This window comes from Nelumbo nucifera, chromosome 5, assembly GCF_055504915.1.
Source record: "Nelumbo nucifera cultivar China Antique chromosome 5, China Antique-T2T, whole genome shotgun sequence".
Classification (NCBI taxonomy): Eukaryota; Viridiplantae; Streptophyta; class Magnoliopsida; order Proteales; family Nelumbonaceae; genus Nelumbo; species Nelumbo nucifera.
Genome location: NC_142653.1, coordinates 13227574 through 13254702, shown reverse-complemented (window position 1 = coordinate 13254702; position 27129 = coordinate 13227574). Strand labels below are relative to the sequence as shown.

The following is a 27129-nucleotide window of genomic DNA, read 5'->3' as shown; positions in this document are numbered from 1 at the left end:
TGGGTCGGTTTCGGTTTCAAGTCCAGGTAACCTGACTAGGTCGGGTCGGTTGGAAAAATCTCAGTAAATCGACCCAACCTAACCTGTGAACAGCCCTAATAATAAGTTCAAACTTCAAAGTAAATTCCGTAAAGAAAAATGGAAATAGGAATGACAATGGGGTGGGGACCATCTCCCCCATTCCCCACCATGATTTTGAAACAAATCCCCATCTTTGACCCCAATCCCTGTTGGAGATAAAAATGATTCTCTATTCCTGATCTCTGACAGAGATGGATTCCTCATTGGATACCTGAATCCTTGAAGTTTTTAAATTAAAAGTTTTTAGAAAATAAATTTATTTAAATTGTTTTTTAAATATATTTTGATATATAAAATAAATGATATTATAATTATAAATTTTTTATATATAATTGAGGTTGGGGCAGGGTGGACAATTTACTCCTCATCCTGATTGCATATCACTATCAATCTCCATCCTTGTCAAGACAATCTTCTTCCCCAATCCCTTCATGTCGAGGAAACTGAGCATCTTGTGGAGGTGGAAAAAATTGCCATGCCTAAATGGAAATAGAATAGTGTCAACATGTAATTGACAAATGCGGGCAATGCTATCTTGAGCTTGCCCTACAAATCTGCAATTTAGCCGCATGCCATCCTTCTAAAAATACACATATCTAACTATCATTTGTCAATACATCAAATATCATAGATTTCTTTTTGATTTCATCATATAAGGATCAAAATATCGATACAATAACCTATTGATGTATTAGAATAGGCAGATACTCAATTTTTTTTTTTTTCAATTTTCGTTTTAGCATACTGAGAGAGCCTCGAACAGCCTTCTCAAACTTTCAAAACTCCCGGTGTATCCATGCATATATCTCCTTTTGTCATCAATTTGGATACAATATGCCCGTATTTTGATCTTTGGGTCATCGACATTTAGGTAAATTGAAACCAATACTTCTTAAATGGATCTGGAATTCTGGATCTCCTCTTCTTCTTAAAAACAACTGTTCCAACACGTTCCAACATCACTTATATCCCTACATCTCACTACATGGTAGGTCTCAGTGTTATAGTGAAATGTGTTAATACAAATCATGTTGGAAGAGTATTGGACAGTTTTGGTTGGGTGAAGATCCCAATTCCCAACTCGGATCGGATTAGGCTTTTTTAAAATTTGAACCAACAAGACCTGAGTCTGAAATTGTATAAAATGCTACCCACTAGGGATGTAATCGAATCTAGTCGAGTATCAACTATCAAGCTACTTGAGCTCGAGCTCGAACTTGATTCAATCTCGGTCGAGTTTCATATTTTTTACTTGAACTCTATACGAGTTCATATACTTGAGAGCTATTTCAGTTGGCTTGACTTGAGATAGTTATAAATAAATTAATATTAAAAAATTATAAATAAATCAATATTAAGTATATTAAAAATAAAATATATTAAACAATTATAAATAAATTAATATTATAAATAAAAAGGAAAATTCTCGATTAGTACCATGTACTTTAGGCCTAGTGCCACTTTGGTCTTTGGACTTTAAAATGCGACAATTCAATACCCAAACTTTCAAAACATATCAATCTAGTACCTACCGTTAACCAGCCATTAAGTTGCATTTGAAAAAGATACAAATGCCCTTCAAGTGTCATCTATTTTTTTTTTTTATCAATCATCCAAACGTTGACAAAAAGTTAATAGTCTTAAATCCTTGCCTCTTTTATTCAAGAAAGTTGGGGTAATGTCCATTGAGAGGTGACCCCAACTTTCTTGAATAGAAGAGGCAAGGATTTGAGATTGTTAAATTTTTGTTAACATTTGGATGGTTGATAAAGAAAATTAGATGACACTTGAAGGGCATTTGTGTCTTTCCAAATGCCACTTAACGATCGATTAATAGATAGTTAATGGTAATTACTGGATTGACACGTTTTGAAAGTTCAGGTATTGAATTGTCACATTTTAAAGTTCAGGTATCAAAGTAGCACTTAGAGGTATAAATCGGGCTGGGCCAAAGATATTTACTTAAACAATTTGAAAAAACATACAATTTTAATTTTATATGAATTTCGATGTATATAATTATTTATTTTATTAATGTATTATATACTATATATTATTATATAATTATAATTTATTTAATATATTATATTATATATAAATAATATATATGGGCCGTGTCGTGTTGGCACACTGGCAACACGACCCCGCTCGATCATGCCATGCTGGCCTGGCCCGCGGACCTAAAACCCTAGGCCCAGCATGGCCCACATGATCATGTCGGGCCTAGCATGTGCCGTCGTGCTGGGCCGAACTGTGCTGAGCCACGGGCAACATGACCCGATTTACACCTCTAGTGGCACTAAGACCAAATATAGGGTACTAATCGAAAATTTTCTCTAAATAAAAATATATTTTGAAAATCAATTATAAATTTATTTATTTATATAAATAAATTAATATAAAAAATGTTTATTTATATTATAAAATATAAATATATTAAAAATATATTATTTTATTATAATCTCGATTAGGTTCACGAGCTACTCGAGCCGGTTGTTGTAAAAAAACTCGACTCGAGTCAAGCTTGACTCGAACTCGATTAATGCAAGCCAAGTTCGAAAAAATTAGCAAGCCAAGACCGGACGAGTCTGCGTTCTGTGCACCATGGGTGCATTCGACGCGTGAACCCACCAATAAAAAATAGCACATCGGCAATATAAAAAATCACAAACGTTAACGGAAATTCACACGTTAGTCAAAAAAATCGGGTTGAACCGGACGCAAAAAGGACAAAATCACATTATTTCTGTCATGTGGGATTTTTGAAACTCCCACCCATTTTCTCCTCTCCTCCATCGAGCCCCAATACAGAAGCATCTCCCACCGACGACCTACTCACTGCAAATCGGCATTTGTAAACGTGTAACCTACCATCGGCGATGGATTTTCGAATTCCCCCTCCCCAAACTAGACTTCATCCCTTTGTCTTTTCTTCCTCAACCCAAACCCCAAAAGGGAAGACATTTCTTTTGTGGGTCTTGGTTTGCGCTTCTACGGTTCTACCTTCCTCTCTCCTCCTCCTTCGGGCTTCTGGCCTTCGAGGCTTATGAGATCATGGGCATTAAGTTCATCAACTTCCACATGATCCCCTGTGCTTTCATTTGATGGGGAACTACGTCTCCTGTGTGCAACTCCCGTCCGAAACACCAGTCGAGACCATCAAGCTCATCAAGTCAGACGGCCTCGTCAAGATCTACCTTCGACACATCAACGTTTCCGATCTCATTCTTGAGTTCCCAAAACACCTTGTCTGCCACTCTGATTCCTTCTACATAGGTCAGAAGATTCTGGCTCTCTCCGAGAACGCTAAGCTACAAGTACGCTTCTCCTTCCAAAACATTTCTTTCAATCCATCCTATCCTTTGTCGTCATTGCTTCATTCGCTTCCTTCCCATCTCAATCCTCTTCATCGTGTAATATCTCAAAGCACAAGTTTTTGAAGAAGGCTGCAAATCGTCAACCTTTCGATATTCAAAAAACTCCATCCAGATCTCTTCAGATTCGAGTATCGGATGAGTTAGGGGAAGATAAAAGACGACCAAGGAGAGGATGAAAATCACTACAAATTCAAAAACAGAGTTTGCACTACGCCTCAGTTGCAGAAGGACTATACGCAGCTTGTTGGGTATCGAGCTCGACAATGGAAACCGAGCTTGAGCCGATACGAAAGTCCGAAAGGAGGAAGGTAGCTTTCATCCTTAACGATGAAGAAAAGGAAGACATTCCATCAGTCGAGAGGGACCGGTTAGGTTCAGAGACCAGAACGTCTTCACGTTACTTCCACAAAAACTCCTTCAAAAACAAAAAACAAATTCAAGATCTAGGGAAATAAAAGCTTGTGAAAATTGTCAAGCATTCTTAATTTGAACCTCTTTACATTTTTGTAAAAATTCGTTTTCATATTGTAAAACTACAACTCGTTCAAACATGTTTTTCTTCGGTCATAGTGGATTTCATCTCGTTCAAACAGGGGGTTGTTTTTGGAATTTGATTGTTAGAACTTGGAGTTGTTCTGAGTCGCAGAGCGAGCGAGAGCGAGAGAGAGAGAGAGAGATTTCAAGGGACAAGATGTTTTTGGTTGTGCCTGTCAGTTGATTCCTTGCCGCTGCCGGCAGATTTCACGTCACAAACGCCGGTTTGCAGTGAGGTCTCCGGTGGGATGCTCAATGGAGAAGAGGAGAAAATAGGAGGGACTTCGGAATCTCAAATGACCGAAGGAAATGTAATTTTGTCCATTTGTGTTCGGTTCAACCGGATTCCTTCAATTAACGTGCAAACTGCAAACTCCCGTTAAGTTGGTAATTTTCTAAGTTGCAGATGTGTTCATTTCTGATTGATGGGTTCACGCTTCCGGTGAACCTATGGGTTCACAGAATGCGAGCTCAGACCGGACAGCTTGCGAGTAGGCTCGATGACACGCTTACACCGCTACTAGCTACCTACGTATGCGGGTTTGATAGAGCAGGATCAACGCGTCGCAGGAGGTCCATTGAACTAACCACGTGAGAGATAAATAATGGGGTTTATCCCACGCCTTCCGATTAGGAGGCTATTACACCAACGCCAAGTAAACGAAATGGGATTTGCTCTGGCACCGACCTCAGTCACATCCCACCGTCTATTAGGAACATTTCCCATGATACAAGTACATTCCACCGTCTATTAATAACATCTCCCACAAGTTTGGAAATGTTTCCGATGTATGATTGAGACATGCTGTAAGGTCGGTGTGAGGAGCAGATCCCGATTCCAAAAACCATGTCCGCCGTCATAATTAGAAAGAATGAGTTGGTCGGTGATGGTGAGGTTTTTTTTGGTAATAGGTGACGGTGAGATTGAGATTGTTTCAAAGGTTTGGAAGTGATCAGAACGCACATGCATTTTTAACCAATCAAACATCATCCCTTCCGTCTGATTTGATTCCCTATATTGGTCAAGGTAAACCTATATTATAACACAATACTAAAGTTGCTAATGCGATGGTGTATATGATTTTCTTTTTGGGTAGTGCGGGGTATATGATCAGGACCGTCCAATTGGTAGAAGCTTTGCTTGCGTGGCCCGCATCCGAAAAAATTCCAGCTGATTCAATGGGTCTATCCGTGTTATTATATTCATTTGGTCTATTGGGTGACGACTACATTTGCTTTTTCAATACAATATGGTACAATAAATCAATTTTATAGATAGACGGAAAGAGACAAGCAGTGACCAAACAGACCTTTGAAAATTGGATTAGTGATCTCTCTATATAAATAGAATACACCCAAAGACCAGGTCAGCCCTGGATAGAAGAACTGTAGAAGCGCCCCATCTTGTGGAAGAAGCCACAACCTCCGCAACTTCTTTTCTTTAACGCCTTTTCTTCCCAAAATAATTATTCACCTAACCTTGAGTTCTACGCCGTTGGATGAAACATATGTGATATCATAAGGTTGTTAGATGCTGATCCAGCGGCTCCAATCAATTGCCTATATTGCACCACGTGATGAGAGGGCCACCACATGAATGACAAAGCAACCAACAAGGCAACAACGATCGATCGATCCATAAGGAGAATACAGGGAAGAACGTGAAAAAGGAGCCTAAGGTAGGAAGGGAGGTGAATTATCGCGTGGACTGTGATCTACCAAATTATAATGGACCAAGTTGGATTAATGCATCACGAAACTTACTACAATGATCAAGGGTGATAAGGCATCGAACAACATTAAACTTGACAGGTTTTGAACACAGAATCATGATGAAACAACACGAACGGAGTAGCGTAAAAATAAACGAAAACCAAGATCAAAACGAACAGTGTTTTATTTTAATTTTCCCCGTTGCATCCAACACAGGGGGGAGCTTCAGCCTTCAGCAGCGTACCCCCCTTCTCTCTCCTCTCTCTCTTCTGCTCATATCTTATTGTCTTTGAAAAAGGTCTCCTTTGACCATGAGCCCTGCTTTCTTCTCTTCTTCGTTGCCTTTGCTACAAACCTTCCTCCTCCCATCTCATCTCATTTCATGATTTTTCTCTGTCTTACTCTTACACATTATGATTAGCAGTTTCTATTTAGAAATTTGATGGTATTCTTCTCTGGAATCTGTCGCGGTTCTTCTGCCAATCATGGGGTTGTGCTTTTCAACCAGTAAGGTAAGTGGCTCAAGCAGCAACGCCAACAAATACAGCAACCGGGAAGAGAACAGGAAAACCTCTTCTAGAAAAAATTGCTCGTCGCGGCACCAGAAACGAAATCAGAGCCACAAGAATCGATCACACCAACAGCAACAAAGGAATTCTCAGCAGCATCAAAACAAGAATAACGTGCAATCGAGACGGCCGAGTGGGAGTACTGCTTGTGGGAAGCGGACCGATTTCGGGTACGCCAAGGATTTCGATCAGAGATATTCGGTCGGCAAGTTATTGGGTCATGGGCAATTTGGTTACACGTTTGTTGCCACTAATAAGGTCAATGGTGATCGGGTTGCCGTCAAGAGGATCGAAAAAAACAAGGTATGTTACGAATTGTTCTTCTTCTTCTTCTTCTGTCTTTCTGGAGATGCTTTATGGCTTTTTTTTTTTGATAGTTGGATGCTTTATGGCTTTTCGCGACCCAATTTCTGTGTTTCTGGCTTTCGGGGATGCTGTTAATTAAACTTGTGCCTTGGATTCTTGTAACATGCTTTGATTCCAAATTTCCAATACCATTAAAAGATTCGGTAGATTCTAAACCGCACCTTTGCACTCTCTCTCTCTCTCTCTCAATTTTTCTTAGATCTGTGATTTAAGTTGCATTTATCGATTTTGGCGGGAGTGAGTAAGCGATATATACCTCTCCTTCGGTTTCAGATTCTGCTTTCCAACCCACATGGCTGTTGGGAGGAGCTCTGGATTTGTTTCTGCAATTTAGACTGCTTGCCCAAATTATATAAGGTTGATAGGGCAACCTCCCCGCGAGGACCAGGTTCTGCAATTTCAATTTTAGTTGCAAATCTAGCAAGACGCTATTGTAGATTGTTACCTTATCACCTGTTTGAAATATCCAACCTAGCCTTGATCACCACCAACGTCTGCACATTAACCGTCACGTACATTAGGTGGATCAAATGGACAGTTTAAAGGTTAAACTATCAGTTTCAGTGGCAATTAGTGGGTTGGGTTATTGTTCATGCATATCCAGGAACCTATTAAATTGTTGTATATGGTATTTGGTCCTTTTTACGTTTTAATTTGCATTTTGGTCTAAATGAGTTTCCAAAACATCAAAGAATGCTGAAGCATCTTTCTGCCACAGCAATGGAAAAGAATGTCCACAAGAGATATCTCAGACTTCCTGAGTTCTTTCAATCACTTCTTTGCTATAGTTTGTGCATTGTAAGCCACCTATTGCCAGTCCCAGAAACTGTGGTTGATGAAAAGCAATATCATTGATCCTCAATAAATGTGTCAAACATGCATCTTACTGGAAAGTCCTGATACTCTTGTGGATTTAGAACTTATAAAAACCAGGCTAACTTAGCAAAGGACTCTTAACAACCAGCACAAGCATAAAGAACCTGGATTAGATTGTAGTTTTTGATCCGATGTCTTTTGATTGTACGAAGGGATAAAAGGAAACAAAGATAAGGAGAGACAAATGAATTATAACCACAACCTAAACCATTGTATAACCAAACAAAGATAAGGTAGAGATTCTTAACTTTTTCAATAAGTAACTAATTCCTTAATTTTGTCAACCAAGAAAACAAGATTCTTAATTTTTTGCTCTGTATTTTTTCTTTCTTCTTTGTCATCTCTTATTTTACATAAAATTGTAATAGAACTTTAGGTTACTAGTTCTTTGAAGCTAATAGCTGGTTTGGTTAATTAAAGCAACATAGATAGTCCAAATTAATAGACTGGATACCTCTTACTGTTTAATAATTTCAGCAGTTATTTGGTCCTAATTGTATATTCTTCCCCATGGCTATTTATCTAAAGAGTAACATGTCTTCTTTTTGATAACCTTAGAATTAGAGTAAACACATACTTTTAAGTGGCAGGGTTTTTTTTCCTACTAGCTTCTTTTGCTAGGCAGTGATTCAATGATTAGTTGAATCAATGGCCAGAGTGATGAAGGAGAGATTTTTTTGCTAGTCAATAGTTCAACTGAATAAGTAGTTTTTTTTGGCTTGTCTTTGTTCTCTCTGCAGTCTGGTTCCATCTGCCCTTAATCAGCTGTTCTTATGATTATTGGTCTAGGGGTGGTTAGTGGTTATAATAATTTTGTGTGGTGATTTGGTGATTCTACATCTAATATTCTTAATTCCAATAAAATGCTTTACCTTCTTTGCTAATATTTTAAAAACATTGGTGGCAGATGGTCCTTCCTATTGCTGTTGAGGACGTTAAAAGAGAGGTGAAGATATTGCAAGCTCTTACAGGCCATGAGAATGTGGTTCAATTCCATAATGCATTTGAGGATGATTCCTATGTCTATATAGTTATGGAGTAAGTAGTGTTCTTTGTCTTGTATGGTTGTCTTCCATTCTTCAACCTTTATTTGCATTTAGGTAGTATTTCATCTTTGAGTATTACCTCTCTCTTCCTCCACTATTTTATTTTAATTGATTTTAATAGAAAAATATTTAGTTAATTGCTTGTACATTTTTAATATCAGGTTATGTGAGGGTGGTGAACTACTGGATCGGATATTGGCCAAGTAAGATTTAACTCTTTTAATATAAGACTTCTCAAGTTTTGTCCTCTCTCTGGGAAACTGTGAAAAAAAGACACATGCATGTGCAATTATATGTTGCCTAGTCTTCTAAGCAATTTCATTTTCTGCTCTGTGCTTGTCTTGTTCATGTTACCATCTCTTAGTAAATTTGAGTTTTTCCTTTGTAGGATGCACTTGTTCCATGATTTTAATCACCCAAAATAGCATATCACCTTATTGTTATTATTATAATGGTATTAATTATGGAGTTTTTTTCTTCATTCAGAAAGGATAGCCGTTACACTGAGAAAGATGCAGCAATAATAGTGAGGCAAATGCTCAAAGTTGCAGCTGAGTGCCATTTACATGGATTGGTACATCGTGACATGAAACCTGAGGTAAACACAGAGTGCACAAACACTGTAGATGTAGTTCATTCTACATAAAACTGCCTATGCTGAGAAATCTTTCCCCCTTTGTTTGTCTTATTTGTAGAACTTTCTTTTCAAATCAACCAAAGAGGACTCACCCCTGAAGGCCACAGATTTTGGTCTATCTGATTTCATAAAACCGGGTCAGTAGAAACTTTACAAGAATGATAATATTTCTGCTGCTTTTAGAATGTGATAAAAGAAACTTCTTTTCTTGTAATTTTTTCTTGAACCTTCAATTGCTATACACAACAAAATATTATGTAGAATTAATTGGGTTTTAATGCATATAAGTTAATGTTTAAATATTGAAGTTATAAAAAGGTTTCCTTTTCTATCTTGTCTTCATAAGAATTTCATTTTTGCCAAGAAATTCCTTTAGTAATCTATGACCATGGTTAGAACAACACCTTGCTCTCTTTGGTGTCGGTCATTTGTTTTTGTAGATCAAGAAGTTCTTACTTGAAGATCAATATATTGTACTCTTAATTCACATGACTGATGATCTAATGCAGGAAAGCAATTCCAAGATATTGTTGGCAGTGCATACTATGTTGCACCAGAAGTATTGAAACGCAAGTCAGGGCCTGAATCTGATGTTTGGAGTATTGGTGTCATTACATACATTTTGCTCTGTGGCAGACGCCCATTTTGGGATAAGACCGAGGATGGTATATTCAAAGAGGTATAATACATTTTGAGGCTGAGATTTTTAGTGCATCATTCTTCTCTACTGATTTTTTTTCTTATTCAAAACAATCAGTACAGATGCAATTTTAATGCACTCATCCAGAGACTATGTGCATATAGACTTGTTTTACATTTTAATTGCTTGTCTTAATACATCAATGCATCCACACCTTTAGGTATTATTCTTTTATTTTGGATTTTTGGTCACCATTCCATAACATTATTCAGCTCCATTCCTTTCATAAATGATTTTACTATTGTCTTTAGTTCTTTTGCCTATAATCAGAAAAGTGAATCTCCCATGCTGTGATGAACTTATATTAGGCATCATATCTAGGGCCAATTCTCTGGCCCTAGATAATTTATCTTTCATTCTCTATGCTTGTTTTCCCTTGATTATGCAGCAGATTGATTCGAATATGTTTCCTTCTACCTAGAAAGGGTTAAAAAGGCTGAAAACTCAACCTTAGCTTAGAAATTTAGTCAGGCATAAGAAAAGCAATTGCAAGAGCAACAAGCCTTACCTTGGGGATGCAAGTTGGAACTTGGCTTTACCATCTTCAAAGTGAGTTTGTCTCAGGCATGCTCTACATAACTTGAACCTAAGCCCAGCACACGCCAATATGGTTGGGATTAACTGGTTTTACTAATATGATAGGGCACTGCCTAATGCATCTGGAGATATAATTTTTATTGATCACCAAAAGAGGATTTTTATTAATTTAATAATTTAATAACAGGTTACAAGTACTTTCCAGTGTATAACAATATTGAAAGGTCCCAAATACAATGATCATCAACCCTCTTTTTTGGCACAGCCAGCTACAGTTTTGCCCAAAATAGAGAAGGCCTATCAGTCAGCTCCCTGTTTTTCTAGAGTGTCTGCCATCTGGAGATATAAATTTTATTATGTAAATAAAAAACAACATTAAACATGTTATAAGAGAACAAAATTAAAAGGAAAATGTTCATTAATGGGAAGAAAATTTGAGAAAGCTAAAAAGTATAAACAAAATTTGTGCTTTTGAAATTGGAAAAGAAAGTAAGTATTAGATCAAAATGTGAAACAGAGCAAAAACCAAGTCGTGATTTACTGTTTATTTGTCTAACATTAAAAAAGCACTAAATTATAAACTAGATGACGGATGGAAATAAAACAAATGGGACAAGTAAAACATCAATTAGAACAACCACTTAAGAATTATTTTAAATTGCAGTCCTAAACCCATCCTTCTGCTCGAGGTTGTGTTGGTCATGATAAAAGCCCTAAGCCTGGAAGGAAAATAGAAAGGATACCAGGAACACGAAACAGGGTTCTGGTTTCTTTATTATGTTTTGATCAAAATAGCATAGTTTAGAGCAATTTAGGTATTGATTTTGCTCATATGGTAGATCATTTGGACTACAATATGAATATTATATGCATTCTTTTCAGGTCTTAAAAGGTAAGCCTGATTTTCGCCGGAAGCCATGGCCAAGCATAAGTGACGGTGCTAAAGATTTTGTTAAAAAGTTATTGGTGAAGGATCCTCGTGCAAGACTGACTGCTGCTCAAGCCTTGTGTACGTTTCTTCTCTTGAAAAATTTAAATTCTGTAATTGCACTACATGTTTGGTTTTGTTGTTTTCTGGAGAAAGAAATGCATTTACTTTTTAAGATTTTTCTTTCCATGTCTGATATTTAACTAGTTTACTTGCTCATCACACTGATGGATTGTCATTTCTACTTTGTGCAATTTTTCCAGCACACCCATGGGTTAGAGAAGGGGGAGTTGCCTCAGAGATTCCTCTGGATATATCTGTACTATCAAACATGCGGCAATTTGTGAAGTATAGCCGGCTGAAACAGTTTGCACTAAGGGTAAGCAGTTCTTTTGGTTGTAATCCATTCACATGAGGACCAATTATTATTACTGGTCATCATTTGACACCTTTAAATCTCCAATGTTTTTTTTTTCTGGTTTTCTTTTTGAATGGTAAAATTTGCTATCATTGATAAAATAAATATTTATGCTTCTTTCTTACAGGCATTGGCTAGTACACTTGGTGAAGATGAGCTGGCTGATCTCAAAGATCAGTTTGATGCAATTGATGTGGACAAAAATGGTGCTATTAGTCTTGAAGAAATGAGACAGGCATGCTTTCCTTCACATTTTTATGCGTCTTGTATAGAAATTTGATATCAGGCTATACATCACACAGTGCATGTAATTTGAATTCAGTTCTTTTAATCTACTGTACTTGTTTGTTTTATTAATATAGGCCCTTGCAAAAGATCTTCCTTGGAGATTGAAGGGGCCACGAGTTCCCGAGATTGTTCAAGCGGTAGGTTAATTTCCTTCAATTTACTAATATGTATATATTTCAATTCCTTCTGTGGCTCCATATATGATGTTCTTGTTACTTTCTTCAAGTTCTTTTCTCACTACCAATCTAGGGTTTCCATTCATCATGTTTGAAATGATAATGATCTGTTCTGATTGAATTCTAGAATAATGAAATGTTCTTAGTATTAATGAGTTCAAGAATAGTCTCAGTCCTACATCCATCCCAGCCAATTTGCACTGCACAGTCTTCATGCTCATGGTGCTCTAAATTATTTAGGAAACTTATGTCTTTAACTGTATTGGAGCAAAATTTACCTTGTATTCCTGAAAATAACCTATCAAATCCAATTTCTTTATTGTTTATTTTGCATTATTTTCTTTAATAAGCCTTGTCCTTTGCAAAATCTTCATCTATGCTAAAATTCCATTTGCTGAGCTTCTCATCCTCCATTTCATTTTCTGCTCCCTTTTCTTGAGGCAGATTGATAGCAATACAGATGGGCTTGTGGATTTCTCTGAATTTGTTGCTGCTGCTCTGCGTGTGGATCAGTTAGAGGAACATGATTCTGAGAAGTGGCAGCTTCGATCTCAGGCAGCTTTTGAGAAATTTGATGTGGATAGAGATGGATTCATTACACCAGAGGAACTAAGGCTGGTTAGTATTGAAGTTGACACACACACTCTCTCTCTCTCTCTCACTCTCACTCTCTCTCTCACACACACACACACACAGATGGGCCCAGATACGAAGGAACTAGAAAACTACATGCACAAATCGATAAAATTTAAGTTTTTTTCCTTTTTAGTAAAAAGAAAATAATGGCCACCAGCGGAATACGCTGACAATAAGCATAAATTTTTCTTGTAAGTTGACTTTCATGATAAAGCGTCAAATCTCAAATGTCATATGCCACAGATCAACATCCTGCACACTCATTAAGGTTATGTTTAGTACAATTGTTGTTTCTACCTGAAACGTCAATACAAATTGGCATACAATTGTTATTCAAGGCTTTTTATAGTTGAAACAGGCATGCCTTAAAAATGCGTGTGTGGAAGGCTGTTATGTATTTCAGTACGATACAGGGCTAACCCACGGAAACCCCAAATAAGGGGTGTTTCGGAATTTGACCACACTTAGGGAGTAGGCATGCCTAAAACGGACCCCCTGAAACAATTTTGAAAAAAAACAAAAAAACAAAAAAGAAATGTTATCAAGTATCGGAACACCGATAGACCTGTTCTTGTGTATCGGGTGCATCGATACTTTAAATCATGGTTTAATCATTCTCTAGCTGCAGTGACCCATCCCTCACCAATTTGTATTGATTAACCCAAAACGTTCCAGATAGAAACAGCAAAGGCATAGGAAAGCATTTGAAGGGTTGGTGCTGGAGAATCATACATGATACTCTTGGGTTAATTATTGCAATAGTAGGCTTCATTATGTGGATCCACGTTTTTCTGTACTTCACATCCCCCAAGCTTCACATGTCAATTAAACAATCCTACTGGTTTCCCCATCAAAAAAAATGCTATCCTGGAACATGATAAATACTACCAACGATTAATCTTTTTTCTTTTATAATTGTATATAGCACACGGGATTGAAGGGTTCCATTGAGCCACTTCTTGAGGAAGCTGACATCGACAAGGACGGGAAGATCAGCTTATCAGAATTCCGTAAGCTTCTAAGAACAGCTAGCATGAGTTCACATAATGCACCTGGCCCATCTGGTGCACGAAATTCTCGCAAGTTGTAGATTTCAAGTGATGAGTTAAAAAAGTTTAGGGAATTAGAGAGGTAAGAGAACGGTCAGAGGTGAAGCAGGACAGGAGTCCTTTTTTTTCTGTAATCTTACTAGAGGATGGCACTTGAACCCAGGTGGCCTCATGTTCTTGCATCGCCACTCATCCTGAAGACCTCTGCTGTAAATGAAGTTTTCTGTTGTATCAAAACTGGCTCGCAGAAACAGTTTTGGCAAAGAGAAAATGCTTATAAAGAGTTGGTGGAATATTTTTGCCTTTTTAGCTGTATATCCTTGGGCTTTTTTGATCGTTCTCTGCAATGTACTGAGTCATATAAATTTGATTTCTCAGAATCAGAATCCACTTAACTTGTTTATGTACTTATTTTTCATTATTCCAATTTTAATACTAACCAATGATACTATTTCTTTTTATAAGTTCAAGACTAAAGGCCTATTCATTTGCTCTAAAGTCTGACATCTGAAAGTGCAATAATTACATTAAGAGATATATTTGGTGAACTATTTTTTTTCTGAACTATTAAATGCAGAGAATGTTGTTCTGAATTCTGAAAATTATTAAATATCCATTTTAATCCTATATATGAGAGTTTTTGTTTGTCTTTTTAGGGTATCATTGGAAAACAAACAGTTGTATCATTGTAATTTAAGAGATAAGAAATAAAAGGAAATGAATAACCATTTTTCTCTTAAAGTTAAAAGATTCCTTTTAAGAAATAAGAGTTAAGAGGAAATGAACAAGCCCTAAATTCAAAACTTGTGGCTAAACGTGGATGATCCAAGTTAGAGACGATGTGCATATGGTTCAAAGTATTGATAGGTATCGTATTGTATCTTTTGGTCCCCGATACACCTGTAATTTAGAGATCCATTTTTTTAAATAATAGTATATAAAAATATGTTTAAACTGAAATTTGAAAAAAAAAAACTAAAAACATATAAGGAGTATGGTTCAAAGTACCGATACATCTCTACTCATAAAAAAGAGTATCGATATACCTTTGCCAATGCATAAAAGGTGTATGGATACTTTGAATCTTGGATGTGTATTGATTGGCCATGTATTGGTTCAAGTGAACTGTCAATGTTGATACATTTTTTCCTTTTTTTTTCCCTATTCATAGGCATGCTGATACAGTTTCCTATTACCATTAATTTCAAGCCATTAGTCTTTAAGTCCTAATTAATATGGCTGTTGCCAGGGGTTATTTGGCTTTTAAGTCTTCTCAAGCAAGAATATTCACCGTTATATCTGTTTTATTGGTTTCATCAAGCAATAATATTCAATTATTAGCACAGCGCATGATAGTGAAGTGGAGGAGAAATTTGAACTGAAAAGTAAGACAAAAGACGAGAGATAATTGAGTATATGTATGTATGCATGTATCAAGTCTATTCATTGTATACTCATAAACCCAATTATCGAGTATGTATCAAGTTTATTGATTGTATACTCATAAACCCAATTATTGAGTGGGTTGGGTTTGAAACTTTGAATCGACCCGGCACAAGGTGCTCCGGCTCCCCTATCATTGGGTTAACCCAATAAACCCAATTAACAGTAGGATCAGCTCATGGTCTATTGCTCGAAACTCAAAAGTCCTGTGGAATATGAGTTATAAGCAGCTGTTTGATAATGGCTATTTGGTCGAAATCGGGTCACCCCTTGTTCAATCCAATATATGTTATATATTATATATGTGTGTGTTATTTATTTATTTATAAATATATTATTTATATTGTATTTTTGTAAATTTGTTATATTATTAATTTTTTTATAAAAACATGTATATATGATGATGAAAATAATTAAAAAAATACTTGTATTTTTTGTTTTTTTCTTTATTTAAATTGGTATATTTTATTTTTCTTTTAATAATTTATTATTATTTAAAGAAAACAGGTCAAATCAGATCAGATCTAAAGATCTGACTTACCGATAGGATTCGAATTCAAATCAATGCCTATCAGATCCTATCAAATCTTCGGATCGGATTGGATCCAACATGAACAGTATCAGATCATATTCAGATATACCCTGATTCAAATCTGATCTGATCCGTTTGCATCCCTACTTCCACGTGTTCAATCCTTTTACCTTTAAAGGCTAGAAATGCCCAATACAACATTTTCTTGTTTTTAGAGAAATGTTGCAAAGAGGTCTTTTAATTCCTTAATAAATTTGAACAGATGATCTATATCCACCATTTAACTGATCTCATCTGATCATGTAGGTGAAAATTTTATATAATTAAGTAATTGCTGCTAGTAATTAAACTTCTATATTACATTACCATTGGTTCCACAACCAGCTGAACAGCCATCGCATTCAGCTAATCCCAATTCAATAGTCTGTCCTGATCTAAATTTTGACGACCAACTTAGAACCAGCCACTTGCGGCCTTGCACTCTCATTTCACCGAGCCTCTGATCTAAAATGGCAAATCCTCTGAAAGGCAGTTTGAATGTGAGGCGTGCTTGTTATTTGTGTTTGATTTTGGTTAAACACCTGACATCAATCGAACTTTGGGAACTCCTCGGTCTTGCCTTGGTTATGTTTGTACTTTGGCCTCATTCATTTGCTTATATCTTAATAAGTTGGTCAACCGAGTAATTGATCAACTTTTTTGCATTTTTGCACTACGTTACCCAGGTACCAAAAAATGAACCAGGCCCTTTGTAAGTTTGTAGCAAAAGAAGCTTGATCGGATTGAATGTGTTGGAATATATTCCCTCTTTGTTACGTGGAACATGTTAAATCATTTCTTTGTGAGCTTGAGTGGGTATAAGTCTAAAATAAAGGCTGGTTACAGATAGAATACATGCTCGAGCATTTATGCCAAAGCCGACCATATCTCTTCACCAAACTGCTTTTACCATCTCTATATAATTCTTTCTCATCAGTTCTCACACTGAAAGATCTCTAGTTAGGATACAAACATGGGCTGGTTTTATACTCAAAGAAGGGGTCCTGAGTGGAAACAAGGGTGGACTGGCCGGACCTTGGGCTCCATCTCTGCTCCTCCACCTCCTTTGCTCGTCATCTTCGCTATCGTCATTCTATTCCTTTCGCTCTCTCGGTATACAGACTACAGGGCCCAGATGCAGCACGCTATGATTAGCTTCCAGTTTCTGCTTTTCCTGCTGCCCGTCGTATTGATCTTCGTCGTTCGGTCCATGGCCACCAACGGGAGATTCGTGCTTCGACTACCACGTCCAGAACACGATTCAATTCATCGAGTGGGGGGCTCCCCTTGGGGCGTTGCAGCGTTGGTGGTTGTTCTTCTGGTGATGATTTCTTACCAGTCGTCTTTCCACTCGCACTGGTTTCGACCACTGTGGAGATCAGCTTAATATAATCCTCCCTGTACAAAATTTTACATAGTTTGTACGCTGAAGTCCTGATTTTTCTTGGGTGTCCTTTCTGGGCTTGAGTTTTCTCGATCGGATGGTATTTTATCTGCTTGTCTAGGAACAGTTTCCTGTATCTATATCCTGACATAGCTTTTGTTCAGATGTTACTTTTGGCGTCATGATACAACTATCAACTAGTGCAAATGTGAACCGGGCACCATCCGATGTTCATAAATTTAATCCAGTTTACACAATCAGACAAAAAACAGTGTAGAGAAAGAGAGGCCTATTTCACATTTTGTTTGGCTCCATCAGGGACTCTCCAAATGCATGCAATTGACCACATGGCACCGTTAGGGGTAGGGGTGTTCCCAACCGAACCGTGGGCTTATTTTTTAAATCCAATCGGGATACCGGTTTTTAGAAAATTGGTAATCCAACGAATTGAAGCCGATCAGTTAACCATCAATTTGGTTTGTTAGTTTTTTATTATTTATAATATATATTATAGAAAAATATTTAAATATATAATAAAACATTATAAATATATATAATATTATATTTTAAATGATAAATAATATATTATATATTATAAATATTTATTAAATTATAATATATAGAAAATATAAAATATATATATACCAGTCGGTTCGATTAATCACTAATTTTTTTATTTTGATTAACTGAAACCGAAATGGTACCTTCGGTTTTTTTCCGGTTAACCAAATTTTTGGTTTGATTTCAATCAATTTTTTTGATCGGTTCGATTTTCCAGTTTTTTTTGCTTGTCCCTAGTTAGGGGATTAGGTATTCCACTAACCACTTGATCCATAATCACTGAGATTAGCAACTCATAGCAATAAAATTAGAGATGCAACTTGGATTTGTTCCTCACTGCGCCTCACACCATCCTCATAGAGCATCACAGGCGTGTATTAAGAACATCTCCCATACATATGTTATCATTCATGGGAAAATGTTCCCAATACAGCTGAAATGCGCTATGAGGATGGTGTGAGACGTGCTTTGTGAGATGCAAATCCGAACTCGATGCAACTTGGGTGTGTTGCCCAAGGCTAACCTAGAAACAAGCTAAGACTTAGGAGTTAGGGCCTATTTGAGAGGGCTGAACTGAAGATAAGCTTTGGTCCATCTGTTAATAGCTGCTCAGTGGGCTGTGGAACCAATAATAACTTCCCATGCCATTGATAAAGCCCAAGGGGTATACAGTGAACAGATACTGCATTCACAGCTTACACTTTCTCCTCTTAAGAAGGCAGATAATCTTGATAATTCACTCGGCCCAGAAACATGGAAAGCCAGAAAACTTTGCTCTTCAGCCCTCCCAAACAGTCACTTAGACTTTAGGTCCAATCCCAGCCCAGCCTGAAGTAAGGAGTTCGGATCTGCTTGCCACGCTCATCCAGCTGTGCATTGAGAATATTGGTGGCACAATATAACCAATGCTCCATAAGTGTGGCTGTATGAACGTGGACGGCAGATCCGGACTCTAAAACAAGTTTCAAAATAATTTAGGGATAAATAGACTACACTCCACCTCAGAATTCTGAATTCCACTGCAGACCTACAATAATTCAAAATTTCAAACACCTTCACCTAAACACCAATGCCCGTTCATGTATTGGCACCAATTTCGATCTGGCACCTATCCCAACTGTACGGTAGAACTAAGATTTATAGGGATGGACTGAACAATAAAAACCCCTTCGATTTATCGATACTCTGGGTATGCAAAAATTCGTGTATCCAAAGTTTTTTTTTTTTCAGTTTGACAAATTCAAACATGTGTATATGAGGATAAATGTTAATGTTTAAACACATTAAATAGCCCTAATTCTCAGTATTTATCATTTTAGTGAATTTGAAAGCTGATACGCATCATATGATATGCATCAATACTTTGCATATTTTGAACATTGGCCCGAGATCAAAGCCCGAATTGACCAGTGTCCAGTGAGCTTGCATTTAGGTTGGGCCAGGCTTTGTTAGGCTCAAGCTACTTAGAGGCCAAACCCTAGTCTAGAGCCCAAAAAACAAAACCTAGCTGAGCCAACCCATGCAAAATCTAGTCATGCTCATGTTGGACCCCTCTCTTACCATTCGAGAGGTGAGTGAGGAGACTTGGCTTTTGTTTTCCTTTTCCTTTTTCTTTCCGGTAGGAATGGGGGTTAGGTGTCTTATATCTAACTTAATATTGAAAAGGACCTATGTGATTTGGAAATGCCCTTTGGTCTGTGTATTGGTAGCTTTGGTGTATTTATTACTTAAGAACATTTTTTGGGGTTCAAAGCTCCATTGCTCGTTTTGAGACCTTAGACTTATTGGTTGGAATATTGCTATTATTTCTGGATTTAGATGCCTTCAAATGGATGAAATGGGTCAAGAGCTAGCTTGTAAGAATCCTCAACTTATTAGCAGCTGTAAGGGAAATATGGTTCCGTTTAAATGTTGTCAACACCTTATATATAGATAATGCAATTCTTGATTTTTCTTCTTGTTTCACTTGCAAAAATCCAAAATCCATGAAGTAATTTCAAACCCCAGTTTGTTTTCCAAATAGCTATACACAAGAAAACATTAATAGAAGAATAGAGAATGGAGACGTAAATTAATCTCTTCTTAAAACCAAAAAAAAAAAATTGCCAGTCACTGAAGTTTGAGACGGAGGTGAATCAAAGTATCAAACCACATACAGACAAGAGAACGAGAGAGAGAATTTTAGTAACTACTCCGTTAATCATTTTATACACTCATCTCGTTTTTCTATTAGTTTCACAAAAAAGGAGAAAGATAAAAAAAAAAAGCAAGTGATGAATCGTTAACCACGTTTGATCAATCAAAACAACAATCCCATTATGTGGGCAGACATTTGCACAGTAGTATACAACAACCAACTCCACAAAAAACACGAAACACTGAAATATATAGATATATTTGAGCTAAAGGTGAAAAGATAGTTTAATTTAAGGATAATCTATCATCTATATATATATGAATCAGAAATCACAAATAAAAGAAAATAAAACTTAAAATTGATTTGATGGAGTTTATTGATCAGTTCAGACATCAGACAGACCAGTTATCAAGGAAGGTAGATTGGTAAGAAATCATGATAAGCAACAAGACGATGACTGCCGCCACGATCCATGGAGAAGTACCCTCAGACGGTTGATGATGGGATCTCCTGCGACGATCAGCAGGAGAGGTGGCAAATAGGAGGTGGGGATTGTCTATGGACGACAACCAGTGGAGAGCAACGAGTAAGACAATAGGAACGGCCATGAGTGCCCAACTCATCTTCTCCTCCGCAGCTTCTACTGCTGATTCATAGGAGAAGTACCAGGAGGTGCCCAGAAAGATGAAGAGCACCGCTAAAATTAGCAGCACTGGATATGGCAGAGGATTTAGAGTAAACACCTCCAAAATAGAGGAGGTTTGGCTTCTCTTCCCGTAGGCCATACTCAATGGAGCAAGCAAGAGATTTCAGGTTTCAACTTTCAAATTCTTGGGTCTATCAATATTTATGCCACAAGAGAAAGTGAGGAACCCACTATGGTGATTGGGTGTGTGTTTTCACGTAGCAAAATTAGTAGTATTAGATCTTCCTTCTATTCTTAATTTTCAAGTAATTTATTTATGGAAGAAAAGTAGAAATGGTTGGGCAAAAGAAAGCCGCGTATTCCCTTCTAGTACCACCCTATTTAGAAGGTTAATAATATGAGATCCAAATCCATTGCCACCTGGCTAAAATAATTAATGTATGGAAATTAAGGGTAAAAACCAATTAAGGCTTGTGTAATTACTAGACAATATACCCTGTGGCCCCACATTTCTTATTACCTGTAATGTCGAATGATGTGATACAATGAATTTGGGGATCAGGGATGCTTCCTAAACCTCCTGTTAACATCAAAGCTTTGTGCCACCTGCTACGGCCCCAATTTTAATTTATTCTCTCACAACTATTGAGCTTAATTAACATTCTATATTATTTAAAATGCAGTATCCACATCACCCTATTCTCTATCTTCATATTGCTTTTCAATTCTCTTAAAATTTTGTGGTTTTTTTAATTAAAAAAATTAAAAAAAAAAATCAAACAATGAAACTATTTTTTCCTTTTTTTCCAATATTTATTTTTAGTGAGCCCCCAATCTAAGTCTCACAATAAAAAGATGATTAGAACAAGGGTATGTGTGTGTGGATCTTGGTTGCTCTCCTCTTACTCTGGACTCTGGAGTAGGTAAGGGTTAACGTCTCTTGTCTTGTTATAAATGTGTTCATTTTCAAACAATGGTCGTTGTCTTTGTTTGATTTGGATTTTGCTAATTCAATCGGTTTCTACTTTCTTCTAATGTTGGTCCTCGTGTCAAAGGAAAAGTATTAAAAAAGTGAAATGCTATGTCAAGGTTTGCTGAACGCGATGGCTGTTCAGGGGGCTGTGGAACTAATTATAAGGTTTTATGCCAGCAATAAAATACATGGGACCCATAAGTTTATAAATTTATTACTGGTATACTGGTATAGAATTTCATCAATTTTACAGACTGTTGAACAGCCATCGCATTCAGCTAATCTGAATTCATTTATAAACTTTAGTCCATGTTATCATGTTTGATTAGATGACGCTTTCTTTTCTATTGAAATTGAAAAAGATATTTGTCAACAAAAAATTGAGAAAGATATCCACATGATCTTACGCCCCACGTATGAAAGGAAAAATCCTTGACTGATTGAGAAAAATAGTGCTTGGGCTGTTCGGGAGCTTCCTCTGCATATTTCATTATTTTATTCATTATCCAATTTCTTATTTGTCTTATTGGCTAAAAGGGTATTATTGCAAATAAAATCAGGAGAAAAAATGAGTCTGGATTTCTTATACTTGTTTTGCTTCCATGTGTGTTGGGGTGGAGATAGAATTTGCTCCTCACATCTGGCGCATCACAGGTGCCTCACATGTACATACTATCATGCATTGAGAACATCTCCTGTACTTATTAGTTATTATTCATGGGAGATGTTTCCAATGCACGGTGGATGTGTCTGTAAGGCACCCATTTGTGAGGAGCAGATCCGTCACATTAGGGTGCACTTCTAATCAAATAGCAGCACGCCAAACTTCACTTGACACCCTCTCTATGTTTTAAAAGTGCAAAGCACAAAAAAAAAAAAGTACAAAAGACAATTTGTTCCCAAGATGCAAGTGCAAGGTGAGGCGTTTGTCTTTTTTTAAGTAAGGTGCAAAATTTTTAAAAACAAAAGCCAAAAAAAAAAAAAAGAAACACAAAAAAAATTAAAAATATATTAAACATAATATCAATAAAAATTATAAATTTAAAATTTAAAACAATGTTTTAAAAACCAATTATATAAAATTAAAAATACATAAAAGACCGATGTATTTTTAATGTTTTGCTCAACTACAATTTGTAGAGAGGTATCTGGCCCTATTTTAATGTTTTGCTCGACTACAAGAATTTATTGTTTTGAGAAGTGGTATTTTTTCGTTTCTAAGAAACAGGTATCTCTGGCCCTATTTTTCCATCCAGAACGGAAACGGATTTTGAGAAACAGATTCTGCCAAATGTCATTCCCATCCTGAGAATGAGAAGAATTAAAAGAATTACTCATCCGATGTGATGCCAAACAGGGCCTAAATCTTTGAAAGATCTGAAAGCACAGGGTCTCCTGACCAGCCTGTAGATTTTGGAAGCAATATCCTTCAGCCAGAGTGGAAGACCCCTATACTCGGATTGGATAATTGGACTTATGACTTCTGCTCAACAAATAGGAATGCCTAAATCAAATTTTAACCATTTGAGTACGAATTCTGCTCAACAATAGAAAAGAACTAGGAACACACCTCTGTTCGTTCCATTTGATCTCGGAGAAGAAAGCTTCAGCCGATTGCATGTTCTATCATCATCGTATTTGCAAAGGGAGAAGAAACCCAACTTTATCTGAACGGGAAAGTACTAAACTCCCTATCCATTGTGACTTCCTCCATGATCTATTCTATATAGTAGAATGATCTGATTAGTTTACCCTTGAAACATATGAGAAACACATGTCTGATTTGTTCCTTCCTTCACATTAGCAGAACCAGACCCGAATCGTTAAAATCCCTTCTGTCTGAACTAGCTATTTAACTTCATTTGTTAAATTGTCATTCATTACTGATTCAATATTACTATATAGTCTTCAAAGTTCAAACTGAGGGTTATAATACCGTATTGGGAGTGCACATATAGGTGGATTCGCTTAGCTCCTCAGCTGCAATCAATGCTGCACCACTTTCTTCTCAAATGTGGACTTACAGTTTCCTGGGCCTTAAAATTAAGCCCATTTGGCTAGCCGCCGGCCAACGAGACCATATTCTCCAAATTGTCGAAACGTAACAGAGAGATAATTGAGTACACATATGGCATATTTATTTAATTATAACCCTATATATGCTATTACCCCTTAATTAAATAATATAGCCAAACATTCAACATAAGCATTACGCTCAACGGAGACGTTACAAAAGACTATCTGATCATCATCAAAGGGAAGAGATGAATCGACTATCAAACCATAAGAAACAAAAAACTAGTGTGAAGGCAAGTTTCTTAGGCGAAAATTTCGTCGATGCCCTTGTTTTTGCTTTCCGCTTCCAGCTTAGTAGCCTTTTCCAGCTCTTCGATCTTTTGCTCCTTGGCCAGCTTCTTCAGCCTCGCAAGCTCCAGGTCCTTGCTCATCTTCCTTCGGTACATCTCGGCGAATGTGATGGGCTCTTCCAGGATTGCCTTCTCTCCTTCCTTGATCTTCAGTGGGTACACAATTGCCTCTGGAGCAGGGTTCTGGAATGTTGCAATCGACAGACGGCTGCTGTTGGAATTAACAACTGCCTGGTGATCGGCGTTCTTGAACCTCCCATTGCTCAGATACTGTGCACAATCAAACGATACTTATGAACAGAGCATAGCAAGTGTTGCAAGTGGGAACTGTGAATTAGGCTAGAACTTACGTGACCATGGTCGCCAAGGTTGACGACGAATGCCCCCTCGACGGGCTGAACAGTGATCCATGTCTTTCCCCCATCCTTTGTAGCTTGAAGGCCTCCGACCTGGTCCTGCAGAAGAAGAGTAATGGTGCCGGGGTCGGTGTGTCGCTTGAGGCCGAGCGTGAGGTTAGGCTGCGGGCATTTGGGATAATAGTTGACGACCACCTTTTGGTCCATGTCGACGCAAGCCTTAGTAAGGGCTTCTGTTTCAAGCCCCATCGCCTCCGACAGCACCCCCAACAACTTGCAGGCCAGTTCCATGAGCTTCTCACTGTATTTCTCGGTCACTTCCTTCCACCCCTCCGGCTTGTCGGGCCACCTCGAGTAGTCCCTGGTGCGAAGTGGGTATGAGAAGTAGGTCACGATCTCACGCCAGTCCTGCACTGCCTCTCCCTGCAAATATCCAAATTCTTCTAAACACCCATAATATTACATGAGGAATTTGAGTCCAATTTCATCATTAGATGGTCGCCAGAATTTGGGGGGGCGATGATAATTTTTTTCCCATCGCAACCGCATCAGCTCTGAACTATGATGAGCTCAAAGAGGATGAGGGTGGACTGTTGTAGATGACCAATCCAATGGCTGCAACTTGCAACCGCACCTCTTGTCAATCCTTTTTGAGTCGCGTCCTTCAAAAGGACACGTATTCAGATTGAACTGAACGTCAGCTGAGAAAATTAGTTATTTAACGCCGCGCACCGCATGAATGTGTGAGAGGTTTGAATGATTGTGACCGGTGTGGCCGTGTGGGGCGTTGTAATCGGTTCACAGATGAGTCAAATGCATTGACAACACACAAGGCTGCAGATGACCTCTCAAGTACCAGAGTCTTACGATGGGCTGCGCAACCAATGTCTCAAATCAAAGTATAACTCACACAGACACAGTCTCTAGTACGTACCTGGAGGTGACTGGATACGATGAATCCACCCTTCTTGCCGCCGGTCATGTCGAATCGGAGCTTCTCCTCGGCAGGTAACGCGAAGAAGTCCCTGGCGAGGCGATTCATCTCGGAGATGAGATTGGCGTCCACGCCGTGATCAATTACCTGGAAGACCCCCCAGTCCTCGCATGCCTGCACGATTTTCTGGCAGATCTCGGACCTCCGACCGTCGGCCTCGTCAATTCCGGCGAGGGAAATCACGGGGACGTCGTTGCTGAACTGGTTGTAGGCCACCTTGGGACGCTCGTCTTCGTCTCGGACGAAAGACGACTGAAGCGTCTTCTCCTCCACCAGTTCCGTCAAAGTTGCAGGCTTTGCGGGTGCCATTGCTGCTCGCTGCTGTCCACTTCTTTTCTTTTTCTGGTTATTTTGGTTCTTTCTTTTTCGCTTCTTCTTCTGCGAAGAGTGATTGTCGATGAGCGGGGCGGGGCTACATAAATAAATATAGGTGGGAGCTGAAATTATTAACTTTCAGACTTGTGATTGTGAAGAGGTGTGGCAGCTCCATCTACCTCTCGTGTCACCTACCCTTCCCTTCGCCCCTCTTCTTTTCCTCTTCCTTTTTGCGTGTCACGGTTATGTTCAACATATATGATCGATCACACGCTCAATGTTCATGAATAGAATTGCCATAATACCCCTACAATCCTGGCCAATGCGTGTGGGATGATGAGGAGAAGAAACTGAGGCCTGAGGGTAGTTATGATCTTTTCCAAGTTTGGCATATAATTGGTAGAAGAATTCGTGAGTAGCTATTTAGCTAATCGTCCAGGCATTGAAGGAAAGAAGAGTAAAAACTAACAAGAGCAGTAAGTAGAGAGAGAGTGCGCTCCGATTCTAAATCCATATGCCTAACAACCAAACCACACGCTGTCATGTCAATCGCCCAGCTAACCCCTGAGAAGCTTCTTACCATAACACACACATATCAATCAAGCTCGGATCAGATACCCACACAATACAAGACACTCCGGTCGAACATCGAGAACATCTCTCAAAAATGACAACTGAGATGTTCCCGATATGCGGCTGCAGCGTCTAGTGGGTAGCATAGCAAGAGCAGAATTTCAACATGATGAGTTTTTATTATGTCGATATATTGCTATGGGTTAGAGAGCATCCTCTGATTCCCGTACGTGAGGACCCGGAATGTTAGCTATTGGTTGTTTAAATAACAATAGTATAATAAAGAGATGTTCCACCACCCTGTGAACAATCCCAACCTGTGGGTTGTCCCAATTTTTGTTCCACCACCTAACTCACTACTTACAACCGCACCCATGAACTTCTATTTGAACCTACCTTCTAGTTTATTTATTATTAAGGGAGATGTTTCCAAATCCATGGTAGGATGGTGCATTAAGTATACTTTTTTTGCAAAATAAGAGGGGAAATATGAAAACTAGGGCAGGTTTTCGTATTTATGTGAAACTATATTAGGGGTGTCTTAGTAAATGACCAATTTTTTCATATTATATATTACAGATTTACAGGGACCAGGATTAAGTCCCTGTTTGGAAGTGTTTATTGTAGGCAGTTCTTTGGGGAAATTACTTATTTTAGATCAGGAATACATCAATAAGCACTTATATGCATGGTTTTTGAACCGTTGTTGACCCAAATGGTCAGACCTAGATAATGGTTTTTAGTCATTTTTATTTTAATTTTTTTTTTATTTTTTTATTTTTTTAAATTGGAAGAAGCCATCCCTTCGAACCGAATGATCAAACCACTGACCTGGAAACTAGTGGCCAAAGCGATTCTGGTTTCCAGGTCGATTTTTAA

The 27129-nt window shown here is 37.9% G+C and overlaps 3 protein-coding genes across 3 annotated transcripts; 1 reads left to right on the top strand and 2 right to left on the bottom strand.

Annotated features, from left to right (window-relative positions):
- Nucleotides 1-5878: 5878 nt before the first annotated feature.
- On the top strand, nucleotides 5879-14395 carry LOC104605221 (calcium-dependent protein kinase 28-like). The gene is made up of 12 exons (XM_010269894.3): nucleotides 5879-6577; nucleotides 8424-8554; nucleotides 8724-8765; nucleotides 9049-9160; nucleotides 9258-9336; nucleotides 9709-9878; nucleotides 11319-11445; nucleotides 11628-11743; nucleotides 11910-12017; nucleotides 12145-12207; nucleotides 12691-12864; nucleotides 13808-14395. The coding sequence occupies exons 1-12, from the start codon at nucleotides 6191-6193 to the stop codon at nucleotides 13970-13972; spliced, it is 1674 nt and encodes a 557-aa protein (XP_010268196.1). The 5' UTR covers nucleotides 5879-6190; the 3' UTR covers nucleotides 13973-14395.
- Nucleotides 14396-20286: 5891 nt separating this feature from the next.
- LOC104605226 (uncharacterized) lies at nucleotides 20287-20935 on the bottom strand. The gene has a single exon (XM_010269903.3). The coding sequence runs from the start codon at nucleotides 20810-20812 to the stop codon at nucleotides 20420-20422; it is 393 nt and encodes a 130-aa protein (XP_010268205.1). The 5' UTR covers nucleotides 20813-20935; the 3' UTR covers nucleotides 20287-20419.
- A 2847-nt stretch (nucleotides 20936-23782) lies between these two features.
- Nucleotides 23783-25906, bottom strand: LOC104605233 (naringenin,2-oxoglutarate 3-dioxygenase-like). Its single transcript, XM_010269915.3, has 3 exons — nucleotides 25303-25906; nucleotides 24363-24791; nucleotides 23783-24282 (listed from the first exon to the last, which is right to left on the bottom strand). Exons 1-3 carry the CDS (start codon nucleotides 25669-25671, stop codon nucleotides 23965-23967), a joined length of 1116 nt encoding a protein of 371 aa, XP_010268217.1. The 5' UTR covers nucleotides 25672-25906; the 3' UTR covers nucleotides 23783-23964.
- Nucleotides 25907-27129: the final 1223 nt, after the last annotated feature.